The sequence below is a fragment of the Carettochelys insculpta genome, chromosome 2 (assembly GCF_033958435.1).
Source record: "Carettochelys insculpta isolate YL-2023 chromosome 2, ASM3395843v1, whole genome shotgun sequence".
NCBI classification, from domain to species: Eukaryota; Metazoa; Chordata; order Testudines; family Carettochelyidae; genus Carettochelys; species Carettochelys insculpta.
Genome location: NC_134138.1, coordinates 280,813,856 through 280,836,506, shown reverse-complemented (window position 1 = coordinate 280,836,506; position 22,651 = coordinate 280,813,856). Strand labels below are relative to the sequence as shown.

Sequence of the window (22,651 nt, the reverse complement as noted above, 5' to 3'; positions counted from 1 at the left end):
CCCCCGCCCCATACAGACCACCATCACCCCCCACTGCTACTCATCGCCCCCCTGACCCACACAGATCCCATCTCCCCTCACCGCCACCCTCATCCCCTGCCCCACACAGACCCGTCTCCCCCCACCGTCAAGCGCATCGCACCCTTGCCCCACACAGACCCCCATCTCCCCACACCACCACCCCCCATCAGCACCCTGCCCCACACAAACCCCCATCTCCCCCCACTGCCACCCTCATCCCCTGCCCCACAGAGACCCCTATCTCCCCCCACCATCACTCCCCCATTGCCCGCCTGCCCCACACAGACCCACATCTTCCTTCACCACCACCCCCATCACCCCACCCCACACAGACCCCCATCTCTCCCCACCGCCACCCTTATCCCCCGTCCCATATAGACCCATATCTCCAGCTGTGCATGAACACCCCCCACCACCCAGGCTGTGCATGGCTAGCCCCACTGCCCCCCAGGCTGTGTATGACCGGGCCCCCCACCTCCCCAGCTGTGCATGGCCAGGCCCACTGCCCCCCAGGTTGTGCATGCCGCGCCCCCCAGCAGACGGTGCAGGTGTACGGAGAACAACCCCGCCCCGCCCCGCCATAGGCTGTGTAAGACCAGGGGGCGGGGCGGACGCGAAGCCCAGCAGGGCAAGTCCCGCCCCTGTACCGGAAGCGCGGAGCGGGGTCCAGGCCGCGCGGGGGCTGCCGGGAGCTGTAGTCCGGGCGGGCCCGGTGCGGAGCAATGCAGAAATACGAGAAACTGGAGAAGATCGGGGAAGGTGCCGGGCCGGGCCGGCTGCGAGTCAGGCGCTGCAGCGCTATAGGGCTGCGCTGGGGGCAGGGGTTGCAGTGGGTCTGGGCCGAGCCGGCTGCGAGTCGGGCAGTGCAGCGCTATAGGGCTCCGCTGGGGGCTGGGGTTGCAGTGGGTCTGGGCCGGGCCGGCTGCGAGTCGGGCGCTGCAGCGCTATAGGGCTGTGCTGGGGGGTGGGGGCTGCAGTGGGTCTGGGCCGGGCCGGCTGCGAGTCGGGCAGTGCAGCGCTATAGGGCTGCGCTGGGGGCTGGGGCTGCAGTGGGTCTGGGCCGGGCCGGCTGCGAGTCGGGCGCTGCAGCGCTATAGGGCTGCGCTGGGGGGTGGGGGCTGCAGTGGGTCTGGGCCGGGCCGGCTGCGAGTCGGGCGCTGCAGCGCTATAGGGCTGCTCTGGGGGGTGGGGGCTGCAGTGGGTCTGGGCCGGGCCGGCTGCGAGTCGGGCGCTGCAGCGCTATAGGGCTGCGCTGGGGGGCTGGGGGATGCAGTGGGTCTGGGCCGGGCCGGCTCCGAGTTGGGCGCTGCAGCGCTATAGGGCTGCGCTGGGGGGTGGGGGCTGCAGTGGGTCTGGGCCGGGCCGGCTGCGAGTCGGGCGCTGCCGCGCTATAGGGCTGCGCTGGGGGGTGGGGGCTGCAGTGGGTCTGGGCCGGGCCGGCTGCGAGTCGGGCGCTGCAGCGCTATAGGGCTGCGCTGGGGGCAGGGGTTGCAGTGGGTCTGGGGCGGGCCGGCTGCGAGTCGGGCAGTGCAGCGCTATAGGGCTGCGCTGGGGGCTGGGGCTGCAGTGGGTCTGGGCCGGGCCGGCTGCGAGTCGGGCGCTGCACCGCTATAGGGCTCCGCTGGGGGCTGGGGTTGCAGTGGGTCTGGGCCGGGCCGGCTGCAAGTCGGGCGCTGCAGCGCTATAGGGCTGCGCTGGGGGTGGGGGCTGCAGTGGGTCTCGGCTGGGCCGGCTGCGACTCGGGCAGTGCAGCGCTATAGGGCTGCGCTGGGGGCTGGGGCTGCAGTGGGTCTGGGCCGGGCCGGCTGCGAGTCGGGCGCTGCAGCGCTATAGGGCTGCGCTGGGGGGTGGGGGCTGCAGTGGGTCTGGGCCGCGCCGGCTGCGAGTCGGGCGCTGCAGCGCTATAGGGCTGCGCTGGGGGGGTGGGGGCTGCAGTGGGTCTGGGCCGGGCCGGCTGCGAGTCGGGCGCTGCAGCGCTATAGGGCTGCGCTGGGGGGTGGGGGCTGCAGTGGGTCTGGGGCGGGCCGGCTGAGAGTCGGGCAGTGCAGCGCTATAGGGCTGCGCTGGGGGGTGGGGGCTGCAGTGGGACTGGGCCGGGCCGGCTGCGAGTCGGGCGCTGCAGCGCTATAGGGCTGCGCTAGGGGGTGGGGGCTGCAGTGGGTCTGGGCCGGGCCGGCTCGAGTCGGGCAGTGCAGCGCTATAGGGCTGCGCTGGGGGCTGGGGCTGCAGTGGGTCTGGGACGGGCCGGCTGCGAGTCGGGCGCTGCAGCGCTATAGGGCTGCGCTGGGGGGTGGGGGCTGCAGTGGGTCTGGGCCGGGCCGGCTGCGAGTCGGGCGCTGCAGCGCTATAGGGCTGCGCTGGGGGGTGGGGGCTGCAGTGGGTCTGGGCCGGGCCGGCTGCGAGTCGGGCGCTGCAGCGCTATAGGGCTGCGCTGGGGGGTGGGGGCTGCAGTGGGTCTGGGCCGGGCCGGCTGCGAGTCGGGCGCTGCAGCTCTATAGGGCTGCGCTGGGGGGTGGGGGCTGCAGTGGGTCTGGGCCGGGCCGGCTGCGAGTCGGGCAGTGCAGCGCTATAGGGCTGCGCTGGGGGCTGGGGCTGCAGTGGGTCTGGGACGGGCCGGCTGCGAGTCGGGCGCTGCAGCGCTATAGGGCTGCGCTGGGGGGTGGGGGCTGCAGTGGGTCTGGGCCGGGCCGGCTCGAGTCGGGCAGTGCAGCGCTATAGGGCTGCGCTGGGGGGTGGGGGCTGCAGTGGGTCTGGGCCGGGCTGGCTGCGAGTCGGGCGCTGCAGCGCTATAGGGCTGCGCTGGGGGGTGGGGGCTGCAGTGGGTCTCGGGCGGGCCGGCTGCGAGTCGGGCGCTGCAGCGCTATAGGGTTGCGCTGGGGGGCTTGGGGATGCAGTGGGTCTGGGCCGGGCCGGCTGCGAGTCGGGCGCTGCAGCGCTATAGGGCTGCGCTGGGGGGTGGGGGCTGCAGTGGGTCTGGGCCGGGCCGGCTGCGAGTCGGGCGCTGCAGCGCTATAGGGCTGCGCTGGGGGGTGGGGGCTGCAGTGGGTCTGGGCCGGGCCAGCTGGGAGTCGGGTGCTGCAGCGCTATAGGGCTGCGCTGGGGGGCTGGGGGCTGCAGTGCGGCTGGGGGCTGCAGTGGGTCTGGGCCGGGCCGGCTGCTAGTTGGGCGCTGCAGCGCTATAGGGCTGCGCTGGCGGGTGGGGGCTGCAGTGCGGCTGGGCCGGGCCAGCTGCGAGTCGGGTGCTGCAGCGCTATAGGGCTGCGCTGGGGGGCTGGGGGCTGCAGTGCGGCTGGGGGCTGCAGTGGGTCTGGGCCGGGCCGGCTGCGAGTCGGGCGCTGCAGCGCTATAGGGCTGCGCTGGGGGCTGCAGTAGGTCTGGGCCGGGCCGGCTGCGAGTCGGGCGCTGCAGCGCTATAGGGCTCCGCTGGGGGCTGCAGTGGGTCTGGGCCGGGCCGGCTGCGACTCGGGCGCTGCAGCGCTATAGGGCTGCGCTGGGGGGCTGGGGACTGCAGTGGGTCTGGGCCGGGCCGGCTGCGAGTCGGGTGCTGCAGCGCTATAGGGCTGCGCTGGGGGCTGCAGTGGGTCTGGGCCGGGCCGGCTGGGAGTCGGGCGCTGCAGCGCTATAGGGCTGCGCTGGGGGCTGCAGTGGGTCTGGGCCGGGCCGGCTGCGAGTCGGGCACTGCAGCGCTATAGGGCTGCGCTGGGGGGCTAGGGCTGCCGTGGTTTTGGGCCCGGCCAGCTGCGAGTCGGGTGCTGCAGCGCTATAGGGCTGCGCTGGGGGGCTGGGGGCTACAGTGCGGCTGGGGGCTGCAGTGGGTCTGGGCCGGGCCGGCTGCTAGTTGGGCGCTGCAGCGCTATAGGGCTGCGCTGGGGGTTGGGGGCTGCAGTGCGGCTGGGCCGGGCTAGCTGCGAGTCGGGTGCTGCAGCGCTATAGGGCTGCGCTGGGGGGCTGGGGGCTGCAGTGGGTCTGGGCCGGGCCGGCTGCGAGTCGGGCGCTGCAGCGCTATAGGGCTGCGCTGGGGGCTGCAGTGGGTCTGGGCCGGGCCGGCTGCGAGTCGGGCGCTGCAGCGCTATAGGGCTCCGCTGGGGGCTGCAGTGGGTCTGGGCCGGGCCGGCTGCGACTCGGGCGCTGCAGCGCTATAGGACTGCGCTGGGGGCTAGGGCTGCCGTGGGTCTGGGCCAGGCCGGCTGCGACTAGGGTGCTGCAGCGCTATAGGGCTGCGCTGGGGGGCTGGGGGCTGCAGTGGGTCTGGGCCGGGCCAGCTGCGAGTCGGGCGCTGCAGCGCTATAGGGCTGCGCTGGGGGGTGGGGGCTGCAGTGGGTCTGGGCCGGGCCGGCTGCTAGTCGGGCGCTGCAGCGCTATAGGGCTGCGCTGGGGGGTGGGACCTGCAGTGGGTCTGGGCCGGGCCGGCTGCTAGTCGGGCGCTGCAGCGCTATAGGGCTGCGCTGGGGGGTGGGGGCTGCAGTGCGGCTGGGCCGGGCCAGCTGCGAGTCGGGTGCTGCAGCGCTATAGGGCTGCGCTGGGGGGCTGGGGGCTGCAGTGAGGCTGGGGGCTGCAGTGGGTCTGGGCCGGGCCGGCTGCTAGTTGGGCACTGCAGCGCTATAGGGCTGCGCTGGGGGGTGGGGGCTGCAGTGCGGCGGGGCCGGGCCGGCTGTGAGTCGGGCGCTGCCGCGCTATAGGCCTGCGCTGGGGGCTGCAGTGGGTCTGGGCCGGGCCGGCTGCGAGTCGGGCGCTGCAGCGCTATAGGGCTGCGCTGGGGGCTGCAGTGGGTGTGGGCCGGGCCAGCTGCGAGTCTGGTGCTGCAGCGCTATAGGCCTGCGCTGGGGGGCTGGGGGCTGCAGTGGGTCTGGGCCGGGCCGGCTGTGAGTCGGGCGCTGCAGCGCTATTGGGCTGCGCTGGGGGTGCAGTGGGTGTGGGCCGGGCCAGCTGCGAGTCGGGCGCTGCAGCGCTATAGGGCTGCGCTGGGGGCTGCAGTGGGTCTGGGCCGGGCCGGCTGCGAGTCGGGCGCTGCAGCGCTATAGGGCTCCGTTGGGGGCTGCAGTGGGTCTGGGCCGGGCCGGCTGCGAGTCGGGCGCTGCAGCGCTATAGGACTGCACTGGGGGGCTAGGGCTGCTGTGGGTCTGGGCCAGGCCGGCTGCGACTCGGGCGCTGCAGGGCTATAGGGCTGCGCTGGGGGGCTGGGGGCTGTAGTGGGTCTGGGCCGGGCCGGCTGCGACTCGGGCGCTGCAGCGCTATAGGGCTGCGCTGGGGGCTGCAGTGGGTCTGGGCCGGGCCGGCTGTGAGTCGGGCGCTGCAGCGCTATAGGGCTGCGCTGGGGGGTGGGGGCTGCAGTGCGGCTGGGCCGGGCCAGCTGCGAGTCGGGTGCTGCAGCGCTATAGGGCTGCGCTGGGGGGCTGGGGGCTGCAGTGAGGCTGGGGGCTGCAGTGGGTCTGGGCCGGGCCGGCTGCTAGTTGGGCACTGCAGCGCTATAGGGCTGCGCTGGGGGGTGGGGGCTGCAGTGCGGCGGGGCCGGGCCGGCTGTGAGTCGGGCGCTGCCGCGCTATAGGCCTGCGCTGGGGGCTGCAGTGGGTCTGGGCCGGGCCGGCTGCGAGTCGGGCGCTGCAGCGCTATAGGGCTGCGCTGGGGGCTGCAGTGGGTGTGGGCCGGGCCAGCTGCGAGTCTGGTGCTGCAGCGCTATAGGCCTGCGCTGGGGGGCTGGGGGCTGCAGTGGGTCTGGGCCGGGCCGGCTGTGAGTCGGGCGCTGCAGCGCTATTGGGCTGCGCTGGGGGTGCAGTGGGTGTGGGCCGGGCCAGCTGCGAGTCGGGCGCTGCAGCGCTATAGGGCTGCGCTGGGGGCTGCAGTGGGTCTGGGCCGGGCCGGCTGCGAGTCGGGCGCTGCAGCGCTATAGGGCTCCGTTGGGGGCTGCAGTGGGTCTGGGCCGGGCCGGCTGCGAGTCGGGCGCTGCAGCGCTATAGGACTGCACTGGGGGGCTAGGGCTGCTGTGGGTCTGGGCCAGGCCGGCTGCGACTCGGGCGCTGCAGGGCTATAGGGCTGCGCTGTGGGGCTGGGGGCTGTAGTGGGTCTGGGCCGGGCCGGCTGCGACTCGGGCGCTGCAGCGCTATAGGGCTGCGCTGGGGGCTGCAGTGGGTCTGGGCCGGGCCGGCTGTGAGTCGGGCGCTGCAGCGCTATAGGGCTGCGCTGGGGGCTGGGGGCTGCAGTGGGTCTGGGCCGGGCCGGCTGCGAGTCGGGCGCTGCAGCACTATAGGGCTGCGCTGGGGGCTGCAGTGGGTCTGGGCCGGGCCAGCTGCGAGTCGGGCGCTGCAGCGCTATAGGACTGCGCTGGGGGCTAGGGCTGCCGTGGGTCTGGGCCAGGCCGGCTGCGACTCGGGCGCTGCAGCGCTATAGGGCTGCGCTGGGGGGCTGGGGGCTGCAGTGGGTCTGGGCCGGGCCGGCTGCGAGTCGGGCGCTGCAGCGCTATAGGGCTGCGCTGGGGGCTGCAGTGGGTCTGGGCCGGGCCGGCTGTGAGTCGGGCGCTGCAGCGCTATAGGGCTGCGCTGGGGGCTGGGGGCTGCAGTGGGTCTGGGCCGGGCCGGCTGCAAGTCGGGCGCTGCAGCACTATAGGGCTGCGCTGGGGGCTGCAGTGGGTCTGGGCCGGGCCAGCTGCGAGGCGGGCGCTGCAGCGCTATAGGACTGCGCTGGGGGCTAGGGCTGCCGTGGGTCTGGGCCAGGCCGGCTGCGAGTCGGGCGCTGCAGCGCTATAGGGCTGCGCTGGGGGCTGCAGTGGGTCTGGGCCGGGCCGGCTGTGAGTCGGGCGCTGCAGCGCTATAGGGCTGCGCTGGGGGGCTGGGGCTGCAGTGGTTATGGGCCGGGCCGGCTGCGAGTCGGGCGCTGCAGCGCTATAGGGCTGCGCTGGGGGCTGCAGTGGGTCTGGGCCGGGCCGGCTGTGAGTCGGGCGCTGCAGCGCTATAGGGTTGCGCTGGGGGGTGGGGGCTGCAGTGGGTCTGGGCCGGGCCGGCTGCTAGTCGGGCGCTGCAGCGCTATAGGGCTGCGCTGGGGGGTGGGACCTGCAGTGGGTCTGGGCCGGGCCGGCTGCCAGTCGGGTGCTGCAGCGCTATAGGGCTGCGCTGGGGGGTGGGGGCTGCAGTGCGGCTGGGCCGGGCCAGCTGCGAGTCGGGTGCTGCAGCGCTATAGGGCGGCGCTGGGGGGCTGGGGGCTGCAGTGCGGCTGGGGGCTGCAGTGGGTCTGGGCCGGGCCGGCTGCGAGTCGGGCGCTGCAGCGCTATAGGGCTGCGCTGGGGGTTGCAGTGGGTCTGGGCCGGGCCGGCTGCGAGTCGGGCGCTGCAGCGCTATAGGGCTCCGCTGGGGGCTGCAGTGGGTCTGGGCCGGGCCGGCTGCGAGTCGGGCACTGCAGCGCTATAGGACTGCGCTGGGGGACTAGGGCTGCCGTGGGTCTGGGCCAGGCCGGCTACGACTCGGGCGCTGCAGCGCTATAGGGCTGCGCTGGGGGCTGCAGTGGGTGTGGGCCGGGCCGGCTGTGAGTCGGGCGCTGCAGCGCTATAGGGCTGCGCTGGGGGGTGGGGGCTGCAGTGGGTCTGGGCCGGGCCGGCTGCTAGTCGGGCGCTGCAGCGCTATAGGGCTGCGCTGGGGGGTGGGACCTGCAGTGGGTCTGGGCCGGGCCGGCTGCTAGTCGGGCGCTGCAGCGCTATAGGGCTGCGCTGGGGGGTGAGGGCTGCACTGGGTCTGGGCCGGGCCAGCTGCGAGTCGGGTGCTGCAGCGCTATAGGGCTGCGCTGGGGGGCTGGGGGCTGCAGTGCGGCTGGGGGCTGCAGTGGGTCTGGGCCGGGCCGGCTGCTAGTTGGGCGCTGCAGCGCTATAGGGCTGCGCTGGGGGGTGGGGGCTGCAGTGGGTCTGGGCCGGGCCAGCTGCGAGGCGGGCGCTGCAGCGCTATAGGACTGCGCTGGGGGCTAGGGCTGCCGTGGGTCTGGGCCAGGCCGGCTGCGACTCGGGCGCTGCAGCGCTATCGGGCTGCGCTGGGGGGCTGGGGGCTGCAGTGGGTCTGGGCCGGGCCGGCTGCGAGTCGGGCGCTGCAGCGCTATAGGGCTGCGCTGGGGGCTGCAGTGGGTCTGGGCCGGGCCGGCTGTGAGTCGGGCGCTGCAGCGCTATAGGGCTGCGCTGGGGGGCTGGGGCTGCAGTGGTTATGGGCCGGGCCGGCTGCGAGTCGGGCGCTGCAGCGCTATAGGGCTGCGCTGGGGGCTGCAGTGGGTCTGGGCCGGGCCGGCTGTGAGTCGGGCGCTGCAGCGCTATAGGGTTGCGCTGGGGGGTGGGGGCTGCAGTGTGTCTGGGCCGGGCCGGCTGCTAGTCGGGCGCTGCAGCGCTATAGGGCTGCGCTGGGGGGTGGGACCTGCAGTGGGTCTGGGCCGGGCCGGCTGCTAGTCGGGTGCTGCAGCGCTATAGGGCTGCGCTGGGGGGTGGGGGCTGCAGTGCGGCTGGGCCGGGCCAGCTGCGAGTCGGGTGCTGCAGCGCTATAGGGCTGCGCTGGGGGGCTGGGGGCTGCAGTGCGGCTGGGGGCTGCAGTGGGTCTGGGCCGGGCCGGCTGCGAGTCGTACGCTGCAGCGCTATAGGGCTGCGCTGGGGGTTGCAGTGGGTCTGGGCCGGGCCGGCTGCGAGTCGGGCGCTGCAGCACTATAGGGCTCCGCTGGGGGCTGCAGTGGGTCTGGGCCGGGCCGGCTGCGAGTCGGGCACTGCAGCGCTATAGGACTGCGCTGGGGGACTAGGGCTGCCGTGGGTCTGGGCCAGGCCGGCTGCGACTCGGGCGCTGCAGCGCTATAGGGCTGCGCTGGGGGCTGCAGTGGGTGTGGGCCGGGCCGGCTGTGAGTCGGGCGCTGCAGCGCTATAGGGCTGCGCTGGGGGGTGGGACCTGCAGTGGGTCTGGGCCGGGCCGGCTGCTAGTCGGGCGCTGCAGCGCTATAGGGCTGCGCTGGGGGGTGAGGGCTGCAGTGGGTCTGGGCCGGGCCAGCTGCGAGTCGGGTGCTGCAGCGCTATAGGGCTGCGCTGGGGGGCTGGGGGCTGCAGTGCGGCTGGGGGCTGCAGTGGGTCTGGGCCGGGCCGGCTGCTAGTTGGGCGCTGCAGCGCTATAGGGCTGCGCTGGGGGGTGGGGGCTGCAGTGCGGCTGGGCCGGGCCAGCTGCGAGTCGGGTGCTGCAGCGCTATAGGGCTGCGCTGGGGGGCTGGGGGCTGCAGTGCGGCTGGGGGCTGCAGTGGGTCTGGGCCGGGCCGGCTGCGAGTCGGGCGCTGCAGCGCTATAGGGCTGCGCTGGGGGCTGCAGTGGGTCTGGGCCGGGCCAGCTGCGAGTCGGGCGCTGCAGCGCTATAGGACTGCGCTGGGGGCTAGGGCTGCCGTGGGTCTGGGCCAGGCCGGCTGCGACTCAGGCGCTGCAGCGCTATAGGGCTGCGCTGGGGGCCTGGGGGCTGCAGTGGGTCTGGGCCGGGCCAGCTGCGAGTCGGGCGCTGCAGCGCTATAGGGCTGCGCTGGGGGCTGCAGTGGGTCTGGGCCGGGCCGGCTGTGAGTCGGGCGCTGCAGCGCTATAGGGTTGCGCTGGGGGGTGGGGGCTGCAGTGGGTCTGGGCCGGGCCGGTTGCTAGTCGGGCGCTGCAGCGCTATAGGGCTGCGCTGGGGGGTGGGGGCTGCAGTGGGTCTGGGCCGGGCCGGCTGCTAGTCGGGCGCTGCAGCGCTATAGGGCTGCGCTGGGGGGTGGGACCTGCAGTGGGTCTGGGCCGGGCCAGCTGCTAGTCGGGCGCTGCAGCGCTATAGGGCTGCGCTGGGGGGTGAAGGCTGCAGTGGGTCTGGGCCGTGCCAGCTGCGAGTCGGGTGCTGCAGCGCTATAGGGCTGCGCTGGGGGGCTGGGGGCTGCAGTGCAGCTGGGGGCTGCAGTGGGTCTGGGCCGGGCCGGCTGCTAGTTGGGCGCTGCAGCGCTATAGGGCTGCGCTGGGGGGTGGGGGCTGCAGTGCGGCTGGGCCAGGCCAGCTGCGAGTCGGGTGCTGCAGCGCTATTGGGCTGCGCTGGGGGGCTGGGGGCTGCAGTGCGGCTGGGGGCTGCAGTGGGTCTGGGCCGGGCCGGCTGCGAGTCGGGCGCTGCAGCGCTATAGGGCTGCGCTGGGGGCTGCAGTGGGTCTGGGCTGGGCCAGCTGCGAGTCGGGCGCTGCAGCGCTATAGGACTGCGCTGGGGGCTAGGGCTGCCGTGGGTCTGGGCCAGGCCGGCTGCGACTCGGGCGCTGCAGCGCTATAGGGCTGCGCTGGGGGGCTGGGGGCTGCAGTGGGTCTGGGCCGGGCCGGCTGCGAGTCGGGCGCTGCAGCGCTATAGGGCTGCGCTGGGGGCTGCAGTGGGTCTGGGCCGGGCCGGCTGTGAGTCGGGCGCTGCAGCGCTATAGGGCTGCGCTGGGGGGCTGGGGCTGCAGTGGTTATGGGCCGGGCCGGCTGCGAGTCGGGCGCTGCAGCGCTATAGGGCTGCGCTGGGGGCTGCAGTGGGTCTGGGCCGGGCCGGCTGTGAGTCGGGCGCTGCAGCGCTATAGGGTTGCGCTGGGGGGTGGGGGCTGCAGTGGGTCTGGGCCGGGCCAGCTGCGAGTCGGGTGCTGCAGCGCTATAGGGCTGCGCTGGGGGGCTGGGGGCTGCAGTGGGTCTGGGCCGGGCCGGCTGCTACTTGGGCGCTGCAGCGCTATAGGGCTGCGCTGGGTGGTGGGGGCTGCAGTGCGGCTGGGCCGGGCCAGCTGCAAGTCGGGTGCTGCAGCGTTATAGGGCTGCGCTGGGGGGCTGGGGCTGCAGTGCGGCTGGGGGCTACAGTGGGTCTGGGCCGGGCCGGCTGCGAGTCGGGCGCTGCAGCGCTATAGGGCTGCGCTGGGGGCTGCAGTGGGTCTGGGCCGGGCCGGGTGTGAGTCGGGCGCTGCAGCGCTATAGGGCTCCGCTGGGGGCTCCAGTGGGTGTGGGCCGGGCCGGCTGTGAGTCGGGCGCTGCAGCGCTATAGGGCTACGCTGGGGGGTGGGGGCTGCAGTGGGTCTGGGCCGGGCCGGCTGCTAGTCGGGCGCTGCAGCGCTATAGGGCTGCGCTGGGGGGTGGGACCTGCAGTGGGTCTGGGCCGGGCCGGCTGCTAGTCGGGCGCTGCAGCGCTATAGGGCTGCGCTGGGGGGTGGGGGCTGCAGTGCGGCTGGGCCGGGCCAGCTGCGAGTCGGGTGCTGCAGCGCTATAGGGCTGCGCTGGGGGGCTGGGGGCTGCAGTGCGGCTGGGGGCTGCAGTGGGTCTGGGCCGGGCCGGCTGCTAGTTGGGCGCTGCAGCGCTATAGGGCTGCGCTGGGGGGTGGGGGCTGCAGTGCGGCTGGGCCGGGCCGGCTGTGAGTCGGGCGCTGCCGCGCTATAGGGCTGCGCTGGGGGCTGCAGTGGCTCTGGGCTGGGCCGGCTGCGAGTCGGGCGCTGCAGCGCTATAGGGCTGCGCTGGGGGCTGCAGTGGGTGTGGGCCGGGCCAGCTGCGAGTCGGGTGCTGCAGCGCTATAGGGCTGCGCTGGGGGGCTGGGGGCTGCAGTGCGGCTGGGGGCTGCAGTGGGTCTGGGCCGGGCCGGCTGCTGGTTGGGCGCTGCAGCGCTATAGGGCTGCGCTGGGGGGTGGGGGCTGCAGTGCGGCTGGGCCGGGCCGGCTGTGAGTCGGGCGCTGCCGCGCTATAGGCCTGCGCTGGGGGCTGCAGTGGGTCTGGGCTGGGCCGGCTGCGAGTCGGGCGCTGCAGCGCTATAGGGCTGCGCTGGGGGCTGCAATGGGTGTGGGCCGGGCCAGCTGCGAGTCTGGTGCTGCAGCGCTATAGGCCTGCGCTGGGGGGCTGGGGGCTGCAGTGGGTCTGGGCCGGGCCGGCTGTGAGTCGGGCGCTGCAGCGCTATTGGGCTGCGCTGGGGGTGCAGTGGGTGTGGGCCGGGCCAGCTGCGAGTCGGGCGCTGCAGCGCTATAGGGCTGCGCTGGGGGCTGCAGTGGGTCTGGGCCGGGCCGGCTGCGAGTCGGGCGCTGCAGCGCTATAGGGCTCCGTTGGGGGCTGCAGTGGGTCTGGGCCGGGCCGGCTGCGAGTCGGGCGCTGCAGCGCTATAGGACTGCGCTGGGGGGCTGGGGCTGCTGTGGGTCTGGGCCAGGCCGGCTGCGACTCGGGCGCTGCAGCGCTATAGGGCTGCGCTGGGGGGCTGGGGGTTGTAGTGGGTCTGGGCCGGGCCGGCTGCGACTCGGGCGCTGCAGCGCTATAGGGCTGCGCTGGGGGCTGCAGTGGGTCTGGGCCGGGCCGGCTGTGAGTCGGGCGCTGCAGCGCTATAGGGCTGCGCTGGGGGCTGGGGGCTGCAGTGGGTCTGGGCCGGGCCGGCTGCTAGTTGGGCGCTGCAGCGCTATAGGGCTGCGCTGGGGGTTGGGACCTGCAGTGGGTCTGGGCCGGGCCGGCTGCTAGTCGGGCGCTGCAGCGCTATAGGGCTGCGCTGGGGGGTGGGGGCTGCAGTGGGTGTGGGCCAGGCCGGCTTCTAGTCGGGCGCTGCAGCGCTATAGGGCTGCGCTGGGGGGTGGGACCTGCAGTGGGTCTGGGCCGGGCCGGCTGCTAGTTGGGCGCTGCAGCGCTATAGGGCTGCGCTGGGGGGCTGGGGGCTGCAGTGGGTCTGGCTGGGCCGGCTGCGAGTCGGGCAGTGCAGCGCTATAGGGCTGCGCTGGGGGCTGGGGCTGCAGTGGGTCTGGGCCGGGCTGGCTGCGAGTCAGGTGCTGCAGCGCTATAGGGCTGCGCTGGGGGGCTGGGGGCTGCCGTGGGTCTGGGCTGGGCCGGCTGCTAGTCGGGCGCTGCAGCGCTATAGGGCTTCGCTGGGGGCTGCAGTGGGTCTGGGCCGGGCCGGCTGCGAGTCGGGCGCTGCAGCGCTATAGGGCTGCGCTGGGGGCTGCAGTTGGTCTGGGCCGGGCCGGCTGCGAGTCGGGCGCTGCAGCGCTATAGGGCTGCGCTGGGGGCTGCAGTGGGTGTGGGCCGGGCCGGCTGCGAGTCGGGCGCTGCAGCGCTATAGGGCTGCACTGGGGCTGCAGTGGGTCTGGGCCGGGCCGGCTGTGAGTCGGGCGCTGCAGTGCTATAGGGCTGTGCTGGGGGGTGGGGGCTGCAGTGGGTCTGGGCTGGGCCAGCTGCGAGTCTGGTGCTGCAGCGCTATAGGGCTGCGCTGGGGGGCTGGGGGCTCCAGTGGGTCTGGGCAGGGCCGGCTGCTAGTCGTGCGCTGCAGCGCTATAGGGCTGCGCTGGGGGCTGCAGTGGGTCTGGGGCGGGCCGGCTGCGAGTCGGGCGCTGCAGCGCTATAGGGCTGCGCTGGGGGCTGCAGTGGGTCTGGGCCGGGCCGGCTGCGAGTCGGGCGCTGCAGCGCTATAGGGCTGCGCTGGGGGCTGCAGTGGGTCTGGGGCGGGCCGGCTGCGAGTCGGGCGCTGCAGCGCTATAGGGCTGCGCTGGGGGCTGCAGTGGGTCTGGGCCGGGCCGGCTGCGAGTCAGGTGCTGCAGCACTATAGTGCTGCTCTGTGGGGTGGGGGCTGCCGTGGGTCTGGGCCGGGCCGGCTGTGAGTCGGGCGCTGCAGCGCTATTGGGCTGCGCTGGGGGCTGCAGTGGGTCTGGGCCGGGCCGGCTGCGAGTCGGGCGCTGCAGCGCTATAGGGCTGCGCTGGGGGGTGGGGGCTGCAGTGGGTCTGGGCCGGGCCGGGCCGGCTGCGAGTCGGACGCTGCAGCGCTATCGGGCTGCGCCTGGGGCTGCAGTGGGTGTGGGCCGGGCCGGCTGCGAGTCGGGCGCTGCAGCGCTATAGGGCTGCGCTGGGGGGTGGGGGCTGCAGTGGGTCTGGGCCGGGCCGGCTGCTAGTCGGGCGCTGCAGCGCTATAGGGCTGCGCTGGGGGGTGGGACCTGCAGTGGGTCTGGGCCGGGCCGGCTGCTAGTCGGGCGCTGCAGCGCTATAGGGCTGCGCTGGGGGGTGGGGGCTGCAGTGCGGCTGGGCCGGGCCAGCTGCGAGTCGGGTGCTGCAGCGCTATAGGGCTGCGCTGGGGGGCTGGGGGCTGCAGTGCGGCTGGGGGCTGCAGTGGGTCTGGGCCGGGCCGGCTGCTAGTTGGGCGCTGCAGCGCTATAGGGCTGCGCTGGGGGGTGGGGGCTGCAGTGCGGCTGGGCCGGGCCGGCTGTGAGTCGGGCGCTGCCGCGCTATAGGGCTGCGCTGGGGGCTGCAGTGGGTCTGGGCTGGGCCGGCTGCGAGTCGGGCGCTGCAGCGCTATAGGGCTGCGCTGGGGGCTGCAGTGGGTGTGGGCCGGGCCAGCTGCGAGTCGGGTGCTGCAGCGCTATAGGGCTGCGCTGGGGGGCTGGGGGCTGCAGTGCGGCTGGGGGCTGCAGTGGGTCTGGGCCGGGCCGGCTGCTAGTTGGGCGCTGCAGCGCTATAGGGCTGCGCTGGGGGGTGGGGGCTGCAGTGCGGCTGGGCCGGGCCGGCTGTGAGTCGGGCGCTGCCGCGCTATAGGCCTGCGCTGGGGGCTGCAGTGGGTCTGGGCTGGGCCGGCTGCGAGTCGGGCGCTGCAGCGCTATAGGGCTGCGCTGGGGGCTGCAATGGGTGTGGGCCGGGCCAGCTGCGAGTCTGGTGCTGCAGCGCTATAGGCCTGCGCTGGGGGGCTGGGGGCTGCAGTGGGTCTGGGCCGGGCCGGCTGTGAGTCGGGCGCTGCAGCGCTATTGGGCTGCGCTGGGGGTGCAGTGGGTGTGGGCCGGGCCAGCTGCGAGTCGGGCGCTGCAGCGCTATAGGGCTGCGCTGGGGGCTGCAGTGGGTCTGGGCCGGGCCGGCTGCGAGTCGGGCGCTGCAGCGCTATAGGACTGCGCTGGGGGGCTGGGGCTGCTGTGGGTCTGGGCCAGGCCGGCTGCGACTCGGGCGCTGCAGCGCTATAGGGCTGCGCTGGGGGGCTGGGGGTTGTAGTGGGTCTGGGCCGGGCCGGCTGCGACTCGGGCGCTGCAGCGCTATAGGGCTGTGCTGGGGGCTGCAGTGGGTCTGGGCCGGGCCGGCTGTGAGTCGGGCGCTGCAGCGCTATAGGGCTGCGCTGGGGGCTGGGGGCTGCAGTGGGTCTGGGCCGGGCCGGCTGCTAGTTGGGCGCTGCAGCGCTATAGGGCTGCGCTGGGGGTTGGGACCTGCAGTGGGTCTGGGCCGGGCCGGCTGCTAGTCGGGCGCTGCAGCGCTATAGGGCTGTGCTGGGGGGTGGGGGCTGCAGTGGGTGTATGCCAGGCCGGCTTCTAGTCGGGCGCTGCAGCGCTATAGGGCTGCGCTGGGGGGTGGGACCTGCAGTGGGTCTGGGCCGGGCCGGCTGCTAGTTGGGCGCTGCAGCGCTATAGGGCTGCGCTGGGGGGCTGGGGGCTGCAGTGGGTCTGGCTGGGCCGGCTGCGAGTCGGGCAGTGCAGCGCTATAGGGCTGCGCTGGGGGCTGGGGCTGCAGTGGGTCTGGGCCGGGCTGGCTGCGAGTCAGGTGCTGCAGCGCTATAGGGCTGCGCTGGGGGGCTGGGGGCTGCCGTGGGTCTGGGCTGGGCCGGCTGCTAGTCGGGCGCTGCAGCGCTATAGGGCTTCGCTGGGGGCTGCAGTGGGTCTGGGCCGGGCCGGCTGCGAGTCGGGCGCTGCAGCGCTATAGGGCTGCGCTGGGGGCTGCAGTGGGTCTGGGCCGGGCCGGCTGCGAGTCGGGCGCTGCAGCGCTATAGGGCTGCGCTGGGGGCTGCAGTGGGTGTGGGCCGGGCCGGCTGCGAGTCGGGCGCTGCAGCGCTATAGGGCTGCACTGGGGCTGCAGTGGGTCTGGGCCGGGCCGGCTGTGAGTCGGGCGCTGCAGTGCTATAGGGCTGTGCTGGGGGGTGGGGGCTGCAGTGGGTCTGGGCTGGGCCAGCTGCGAGTCTGGTGCTGCAGCGCTATAGGGCTGCGCTGGGGGGCTGGGGGCTCCAGTGGGTCTGGGCAGGGCCGGCTGCTAGTCGTGCGCTGCAGCGCTATAGGGCTGCGCTGGGGGCTGCAGTGGGTCTGGGGCGGGCCGGCTGCGAGTCGGGCGCTGCAGCGCTATAGGGCTGCGCTGGGGGCTGCAGTGGGTCTGGGCCGGGCCGGCTGCGAGTCGGGCGCTGCAGCGCTATAGGGCTGCGCTGGGGGCTGCAGTGGGTCTGGGGCGGGCCGGCTGCGAGTCGGGCGCTGCAGCGCTATAGGGCTGCGCTGGGGGCTGCAGTGGGTCTGGGCCGGGCCGGCTGCGAGTCAGGTGCTGCAGCACTATAGTGCTGCGCTGTGGGGTGGGGGCTGCCGTGGGTCTGGGCCGGGCCGGCTGTGAGTCGGGCGCTGCAGCGCTATTGGGCTGCGCTGGGGGCTGCAGTGGGTCTGGGCCGGGCCGGCTGCGAGTCGGGCGCTGCAGCGCTATAGGGCTGCGCTGGGGGGTGGGGGCTGCAGTGGGTCTGGGCCGGGCCGGGCCGGCTGCGAGTCGGACGCTGCAGCGCTATCGGGCTGCGCTGGGGGCTGCAGTGGGTCTGGGCCGGGCCGGCTGCGAGTCGGGCGCTGCAGCGCTATAGGGCTGCGCTGGGGGCTGCAGTGGGTCTGGGCCGGGCCGGCTGCGAGTCGGGCGCTGCAGCGCTATAGGGCTGCGCTGGGGGGTGGGGGCTGCAGTGGGTCTGGGCCGGGCCGGGCCGGGCCGGCTGCGAGTCGGGCGCTGCAGCGCTATAGGGCTGCGCTGGGGGCTGCAGTGGGTCTGGGCTGGGCCGGCTGCGAGTCGGGCGCTGCAGCGCTATAGGGCTGCGCTGGGGGCTGCAGTGGGTCTGGGCCGGGCCGGCTGCGAGTCGGGCGCTGCAGCGCTATAGGGCTGCGCTGGGGGGTGGGGGCTGCAGTGGGTCTGGGCCGGGCCGGGCCGGGCCGGCTGCGAGTCGGGCGCTGCAGCGCTATAGGGCTGCGCTGGGGGCTGCAGTGGGTCTGGGCCGGGCCGGGCCGGCTGCGAGTCGGGCGCTGCAGCGCTATAGGGCTGCGCTGGGGGCTGCAGTGGGTCTGGGCCGGGCCGGCTGCGAGTCGGGCGCTGCAGCGCTATAGGGCTGCGCTGGGGGGTGGGGGCTGCAGTGGGTCTGGGCCGGGCCGGGCCGGCTGCGAGTCGGACGCTGCAGCGCTATCGGGCTGCGCTGGGGGCTGCAGTGGGTCTGGGCCGGGCCGGCTGCGAGTCGGGCGCTGCAGCGCTATAGGGCTGCGCTGGGGGCTGCAGTGGGTCTGGGCTGGGCCGGCTGCGAGTCGGGCGCTGCAGCGCTATAGGGCTGCGCTGGGGGGTGGGGGCTGCAGTGGGTCTGGGCCGGGCCGGGCCGGCTGCGAGTCGGGCGCTGCAGCGCTATCGGGCTGCGCTGGGGGCTGCAGTGGGTCTGGGCCGGGCCGGCTGCGAGTCGGGCGCTGCAGCGCTATAGGGCTGCGCTGGGGGGTGGGGGCTGCAGTGGGTCTGGGCCGGGCCGGGCCGGCTGCGAGTCGGACGCTGCAGCGCTATCGGGCTGCGCTGGGGGCTGCAGTGGGTCTGGGCCGGGCCGGCTGCGAGTCGGGCGCTGCAGCGCTATAGGGCTGCGCTGGGGGCTGCAGTGGGTCTGGGCCGGGCCGGCTGCGAGTCGGGTGCTGCAGCGCTATAGGGCTGCGCTGGGGGCCTGGGGCTGCCGTGGGGACAGTGTTCTTAGGGTCTGTGCCCACAGGGACCTATGGGACCGTGTTCAAAGCCAAGAACCGGGAGACCCACGAGATCGTGGCGCTGAAGAGGGTGCGGCTGGACGACGACGACGAGGTGAGCGACGCTGCCCAGCGCCCTGCAGGCCCCTGCTTGGCTGCCCCCTCCTTCGGGGGCTTTCCTCTGGGGCAGGCGTGGGCGCCCTGCTCCTCAGGCCCGGCCTGGGCTGCGTCTCGCTGTCCCTGCTGGGGGGCCGTTCTGTGGGGCACCTGCGCTGACAGCAGCCTCTCTCCCCTTCTCCAGGGCGTGCCCAGCTCTGCCCTGCGCGAGATCTGCCTGCTCAAGGAGCTGAAACACAAGAACATTGTCAGGCAAGGATGCGCCGGGCGGGCACCGCTGCTGCGTGCCAGCCCCTCTGCTCGGCTCTGCCCTGCCGCCCCCCAGGGCGGGCGCATCCTGGGGGGGAGCGTGGTGCTCCCGGCTGCAGGAGAGCCCTGGACCCGCTGTGCAGGGTGGGCTGCCGGGGGGAGCTGTCCCGGCCTGGCTTCCTCGGCAGGACCAGCCCTGCTCCCTGCGGGGGGCTGCGCTGGCCCCTTGCCCGGGCCCGGGCTCGGGCTCTCCCCCCGGCTGGCCGTGGGGCGCTCACGGGGCTGTCCCTGCCTTGCAGGCTGCACGACGTGCTGCACAGCGACAAGAAGCTGACGCTGGTGTTCGAGTTCTGCGACCAGGTGAGCAGGGGGTCCGTGGCCCTGGGAGCTGGGTGTCCCTGTTGCCCCCAGGGAGGGAGTTGCCCGGCTGCCCCGCTCTGAGCCTGGCCTCCCTCTCGCCCCGCTAGGACCTGAAGAAGTACTTCGACAGCTGCAACGGGGACCTGGACCCCGAGAACGTCAAGGTGGGTCACGGGGAAGGGCCGTTTGCAGCATCCCGCATGGCGGCCTTGTGCAGCACCCCCCAAAGCTCTGCACCACCTGCTGCTCCTCCTGCACCGGCCCAGCTGGGTCCCCGGCCTGGGGCCGAGCCCCCTGCTTCCCGGAGCCCAGCCGGGTCCCCGGCCTGGGGCCGAGCCCCCTGCTTCCCGGAGCCCAGCCGGGTCCCCGGCCTGGGGCCGAGCCCCCTGCTTCCCGGAGCCCGGCTGGGCTCTGTGGCGCGCTCAGGGTGCCCCTCCTTTGCAGTCCTTCATGTACCAGCTGCTGAAAGGCCTCGCCTTCTGCCACAGCCGCAACGTGCTGCACCGGGACCTCAAACCTCAGAACCTGCTCATCAACCGCGTGAGTGACCCGTGGGGCGCGAGGGCGGGGGCTGGGGGAGCCAGGGGCGGGGGGCTGGGGGGGGCGGGGGCAGGATTGCAGGGCCCTGGGTTGCCGGGGGCCGGGCCATGGGGTGGGGGACTGGGGCTGGGCTGTGGGGTGGATGAGTCGGGGGCTGGGCCATGGGGCGGGGGGCTGGGAGAGCTGGAGGATGGGCTGTGGGGTGGGGGGGCCGGGACGGGAGTGCAGGGCCCTGGGTTGCTGGGGGTTTGGGCTGTGGGGTGGATGACCTTGGGGCTGGGCTGTGGGGCCGGGTTGGGGGCTGCAGGCTTTGTGCTCGCACCTGATCCACCCTCAACGTTCCTCCTGGGGGAGCGGGAGTGGGGGGCCGAGCCAAGGGGGGCCGAGCCGTGGGGGACTGGGAGTGGGGAGCTGAGGTGCTGGGGGGTGCGAGCCTTGGGGGGGGGGCCGAGCCGGGGGGGACTGAGCCGTGGGGGGGAGGCTGCAGGAGGCCGCCCCACGGCTGGAGCTCTTGGCACGGGGACGTCCCTGACTGGCGCCTCTCCCCCTGCAGAACGGGGAGCTCAAACTGGCCGACTTCGGCCTGGCTCGGGCCTTCGGGATCCCCGTGCGCTGCTACTCAGCAGAGGTGCGTGTCTGGGGCGCCCGCGTGCGAGAGGAGAGCTCCGTCTGCCGGCACCGCGCCAGCCCCCCCTCCGCCCAGCCCCACGCCGGCACAGGGCTGAGCGCCACCGGGGAGGGCACAGCACCCTGCTGGACGCCCTGCAGTGAGCCGGGCACTGCCGGGTCAGCACTGCCTGCAAGAGGAGCCTGTCGCCTGCTGAGCCCCATTCCCGCCCTGCCGCTCAGCCCCACTCAGCGCTTCCTTGCTGCAGTGGGGCCGTGCGAGAGCCCTGCTCCTCCCCTCGCTCCACCAGCACTGTGCTTCCTGGGGGGCTGGTCCCTGCTCTCACCACTGGCTGGCACAGCAGCTGGGGCACCGCTTGGAAGGGAGCCGGTCCCGCAGCTGGCTCTGGGGTCAGCCTGCCCCACTCCCGCCAGGGCCAGGGCCCACAGCAGTGGCGAGGTGCTGCCACAGCCTGGCCAGAGGGCGAAGCTGCCCGGTGCCCACCGAGCTCGTCCGCAGCCCCGGGCTGGGCTGGGCTGCAGGGGGGCTGAGGGTCATCTCTGCCCTGCAGGTCGTCACACTCTGGTACCGGCCCCCGGACGTGCTGTTCGGTGCCAAGCTCTACTCCACCTCCATAGACATGTGGTCGGCCGGCTGCATCTTTGCAGGTAGGTCTGTGTCCGGCCCTGCTTGGGGCGGGCAGGAGGGCCCCGCTCGGGGCTCCGCAGGGAACCCGGCGCCCGGCCCGGCCCAGCCCCGCTCGGGGCTCCGCAGGTGAGCCCATCTGTCTCCCCAGAGCTGGCCAACGCCGGGCGGCCCCTGTTCCCGGGTAACGACGTGGACGACCAGCTGAAGAGGATTTTCCGATATCCTTTCCCCCGGCGTTTGGCGGCGGTGGGGGAGCCCAGAGCCCTGGCAGGGCAGGCTGAAGAGCCGGGCTTCCCCTGGGGAGCGGGAGGCCTGTGGGGCTGGGGCCATGGGCAGGGCCTGGCTCAGCCTGCACCCAGTTTTCTCTGCCTGCCCCGATTGCCCTTAACCCGCCCCACGCTGCTGGGAACCCCAACGGAGGAGCAGTGGCCAGCCATGACCAAGCTGCCAGACTACAAGGTGAGCCCCAGGCTGGGCCAGGCCAGGCCAAGCCAGGCCAGAGGGGGCGCCCCAGGGTCCAGCCTGTTTTGGGCCCCCCCCCGGCCCCCCAGAGCTCCAGTGCTGCCCCCTGCAGCCGGGCGCTGCAGCCCCTGCGTGCGTCAGCCGGAGCCACAGACCCTGGGGGGCAGCTGGGAGCCATGACACAGCGGGCAGGTCCCAGGCCCCCGGGGGGAGGGGGGTTGGGGGTTTCCTGTCTCCTGGCGGGGGCGGGGGGGGGAGGTTTGGTGCTGGGGTGGGGGGTTTCCTGTCTCCTGGCGGGGGCGGGGGGGGGGAGGTTTGGTGCTGGGGTGGGGGGTTTCCTGTCTCCTGGCGGGGACGGGGGGGGGGAGGTTTGGTGCTGGGGTGGGGGGTTTCCTGTCTCCTGGTGGGGGCGGGGGGGGAGGTTGGTGCTGGGGGGGTTCCTGTCTCGGGGGGAAGTGTTCTGGCACTGGGGGGGGTGCTCCAGCCATTGCCCTCTCCCCACAGCCGTACCCGATGTACCCGGCCACGACGTCACTACTGAACGTGGTGCCCAAGCTGAACGCCACAGGCCGGGACCTGCTGCAGGTGAGCTGGCAGGGTGGGGGGCCGGGGCGTGCGGCTGACCCCAGAGGCACAGGCCAGCCCCAGCTGCGGGGCTGGGGTCGTGGGACTGACCTCGACGGCTGTGGGGCCTGGACTCGGCCCCGGCCCCTGTGTGGAGGCAGCAGCCACTCTGGCTGTGCTGGGCTGGGCAGCCGAGAGCCTCCCTGCGCTCCCGTCGGTAGGGCTGGGGACTGGGGAGGAGGGGGGTCCCCGGCCCGGCTCTTCTCACCCAGCCCCTCTGCTGCCTCCGCAGAACCTGCTGAAGTGCAACCCGGGCCAGCGGATCTCGGCCGAGGAGGCCCTGCAGCACACCTACTTCACGGACTTCTGCCCCCCGTAGGGCCCGGCCCGGCCCACCGCTGCCCTGCGCCGGGCGGGGGTCCCACTGCCAGGGCTCTGGGCTGGGCAGGGGGTGGCCTCCTGCCCACGTCGGTATTTATTGGGGGTTTAACCACCTGCAGCTCCGGATGGGACCCCAGGGGCAGGTGCCAGCCCCTCCTCTGCCCTGCTGCGCGTGCCCCTCGCCCTGGCACCCTGCTGCGTTGCTGCCTCCTGCCGGATCGGGGACAGGAACCTCCTGCACGGGGTGTCCCACCTGCCTGCCCCCCACGGGCGCCGGCGCGGACCCTGGCCACACCCCCTGCGGGGCCTGCCTGCCCGTGGAGGCCCTCCGGCAGCGTGGGGCCCTGGCTGGCCCCCCGGGGGGCTGGGCAACTTCCCTCCCCATTCCGTGCCCCCGCGTGGCTGAAGGTGTATGTTGAATTTCATAAACGATTCCCCTCCGCAGCCAGTCTCCGCCCTCTCCTCCTTCCAGGGCGGCAGGGGCCAGCCGGGGGGCGGGGGGCGTGCAGCAGCTGCTGTGCTGGGGGCACCGCAGGGCTGGGGTGAGCCCCGATGTGGCACTGGGGCGGAGTCTGCTGTGGGGCCAGGGGCAGCCGGGTACTGCCCGGACAGAGCAACCCCCCTACCCGGTACCCACCCCTTGAGCCATGTGGGCCCAGCGCTGCTCCCACCCTGTCTGCCCCTCATGCCCTAGCACCTTGGGCCTGCCTGGAAGCCCCCCGACTCATCTGCCCTGGAATTGGGCCAGCCCCTAGCTTCTCCCCCCGCTGGCCGAGCTGGCCCGGGGCTGGCACAGAGCACGCAGAGACGGGAGGCTGGAACAACCAGGCGGGTTTTTAATGGTACACGGGGTCTGCGCTGGGCGGGAGCGGTGCAAGCTGAAATGTCTCTATGCTGGGTGGGTGGTGGGGAGCTGGGCAAGGGGAGTGGGGGCAGGGGGCTGCAAGCAGCTCGTGAAGCTACGTAGCCAGCAGGACTCGGCCAGCGCTGCCTAGGACAATAGCCCGGGTCCCTCCCTGGGCCTCCAGTCTCGGTTGCAGGGCCCAGGCAGAGCAG

The 22,651-nt window shown here is 74.1% G+C and overlaps 1 protein-coding gene across 1 annotated transcript; it reads left to right on the top strand.

The window, feature by feature from the left end:
* Nucleotides 1-697: 697 nt before the first annotated feature.
* Nucleotides 698-22,039, top strand: CDK5 (cyclin dependent kinase 5). Its single transcript, XM_074986366.1, has 12 exons — nucleotides 698-780; nucleotides 17,694-17,782; nucleotides 17,969-18,036; nucleotides 18,333-18,393; nucleotides 18,501-18,557; nucleotides 18,838-18,933; nucleotides 19,487-19,561; nucleotides 20,112-20,208; nucleotides 20,337-20,406; nucleotides 20,587-20,647; nucleotides 21,155-21,235; nucleotides 21,507-22,039. Exons 1-12 carry the CDS (start codon nucleotides 744-746, stop codon nucleotides 21,591-21,593), a joined length of 879 nt encoding a protein of 292 aa, XP_074842467.1. The 5' UTR covers nucleotides 698-743; the 3' UTR covers nucleotides 21,594-22,039.
* The last annotated feature ends 612 nt before the right edge of the window (nucleotides 22,040-22,651 follow it).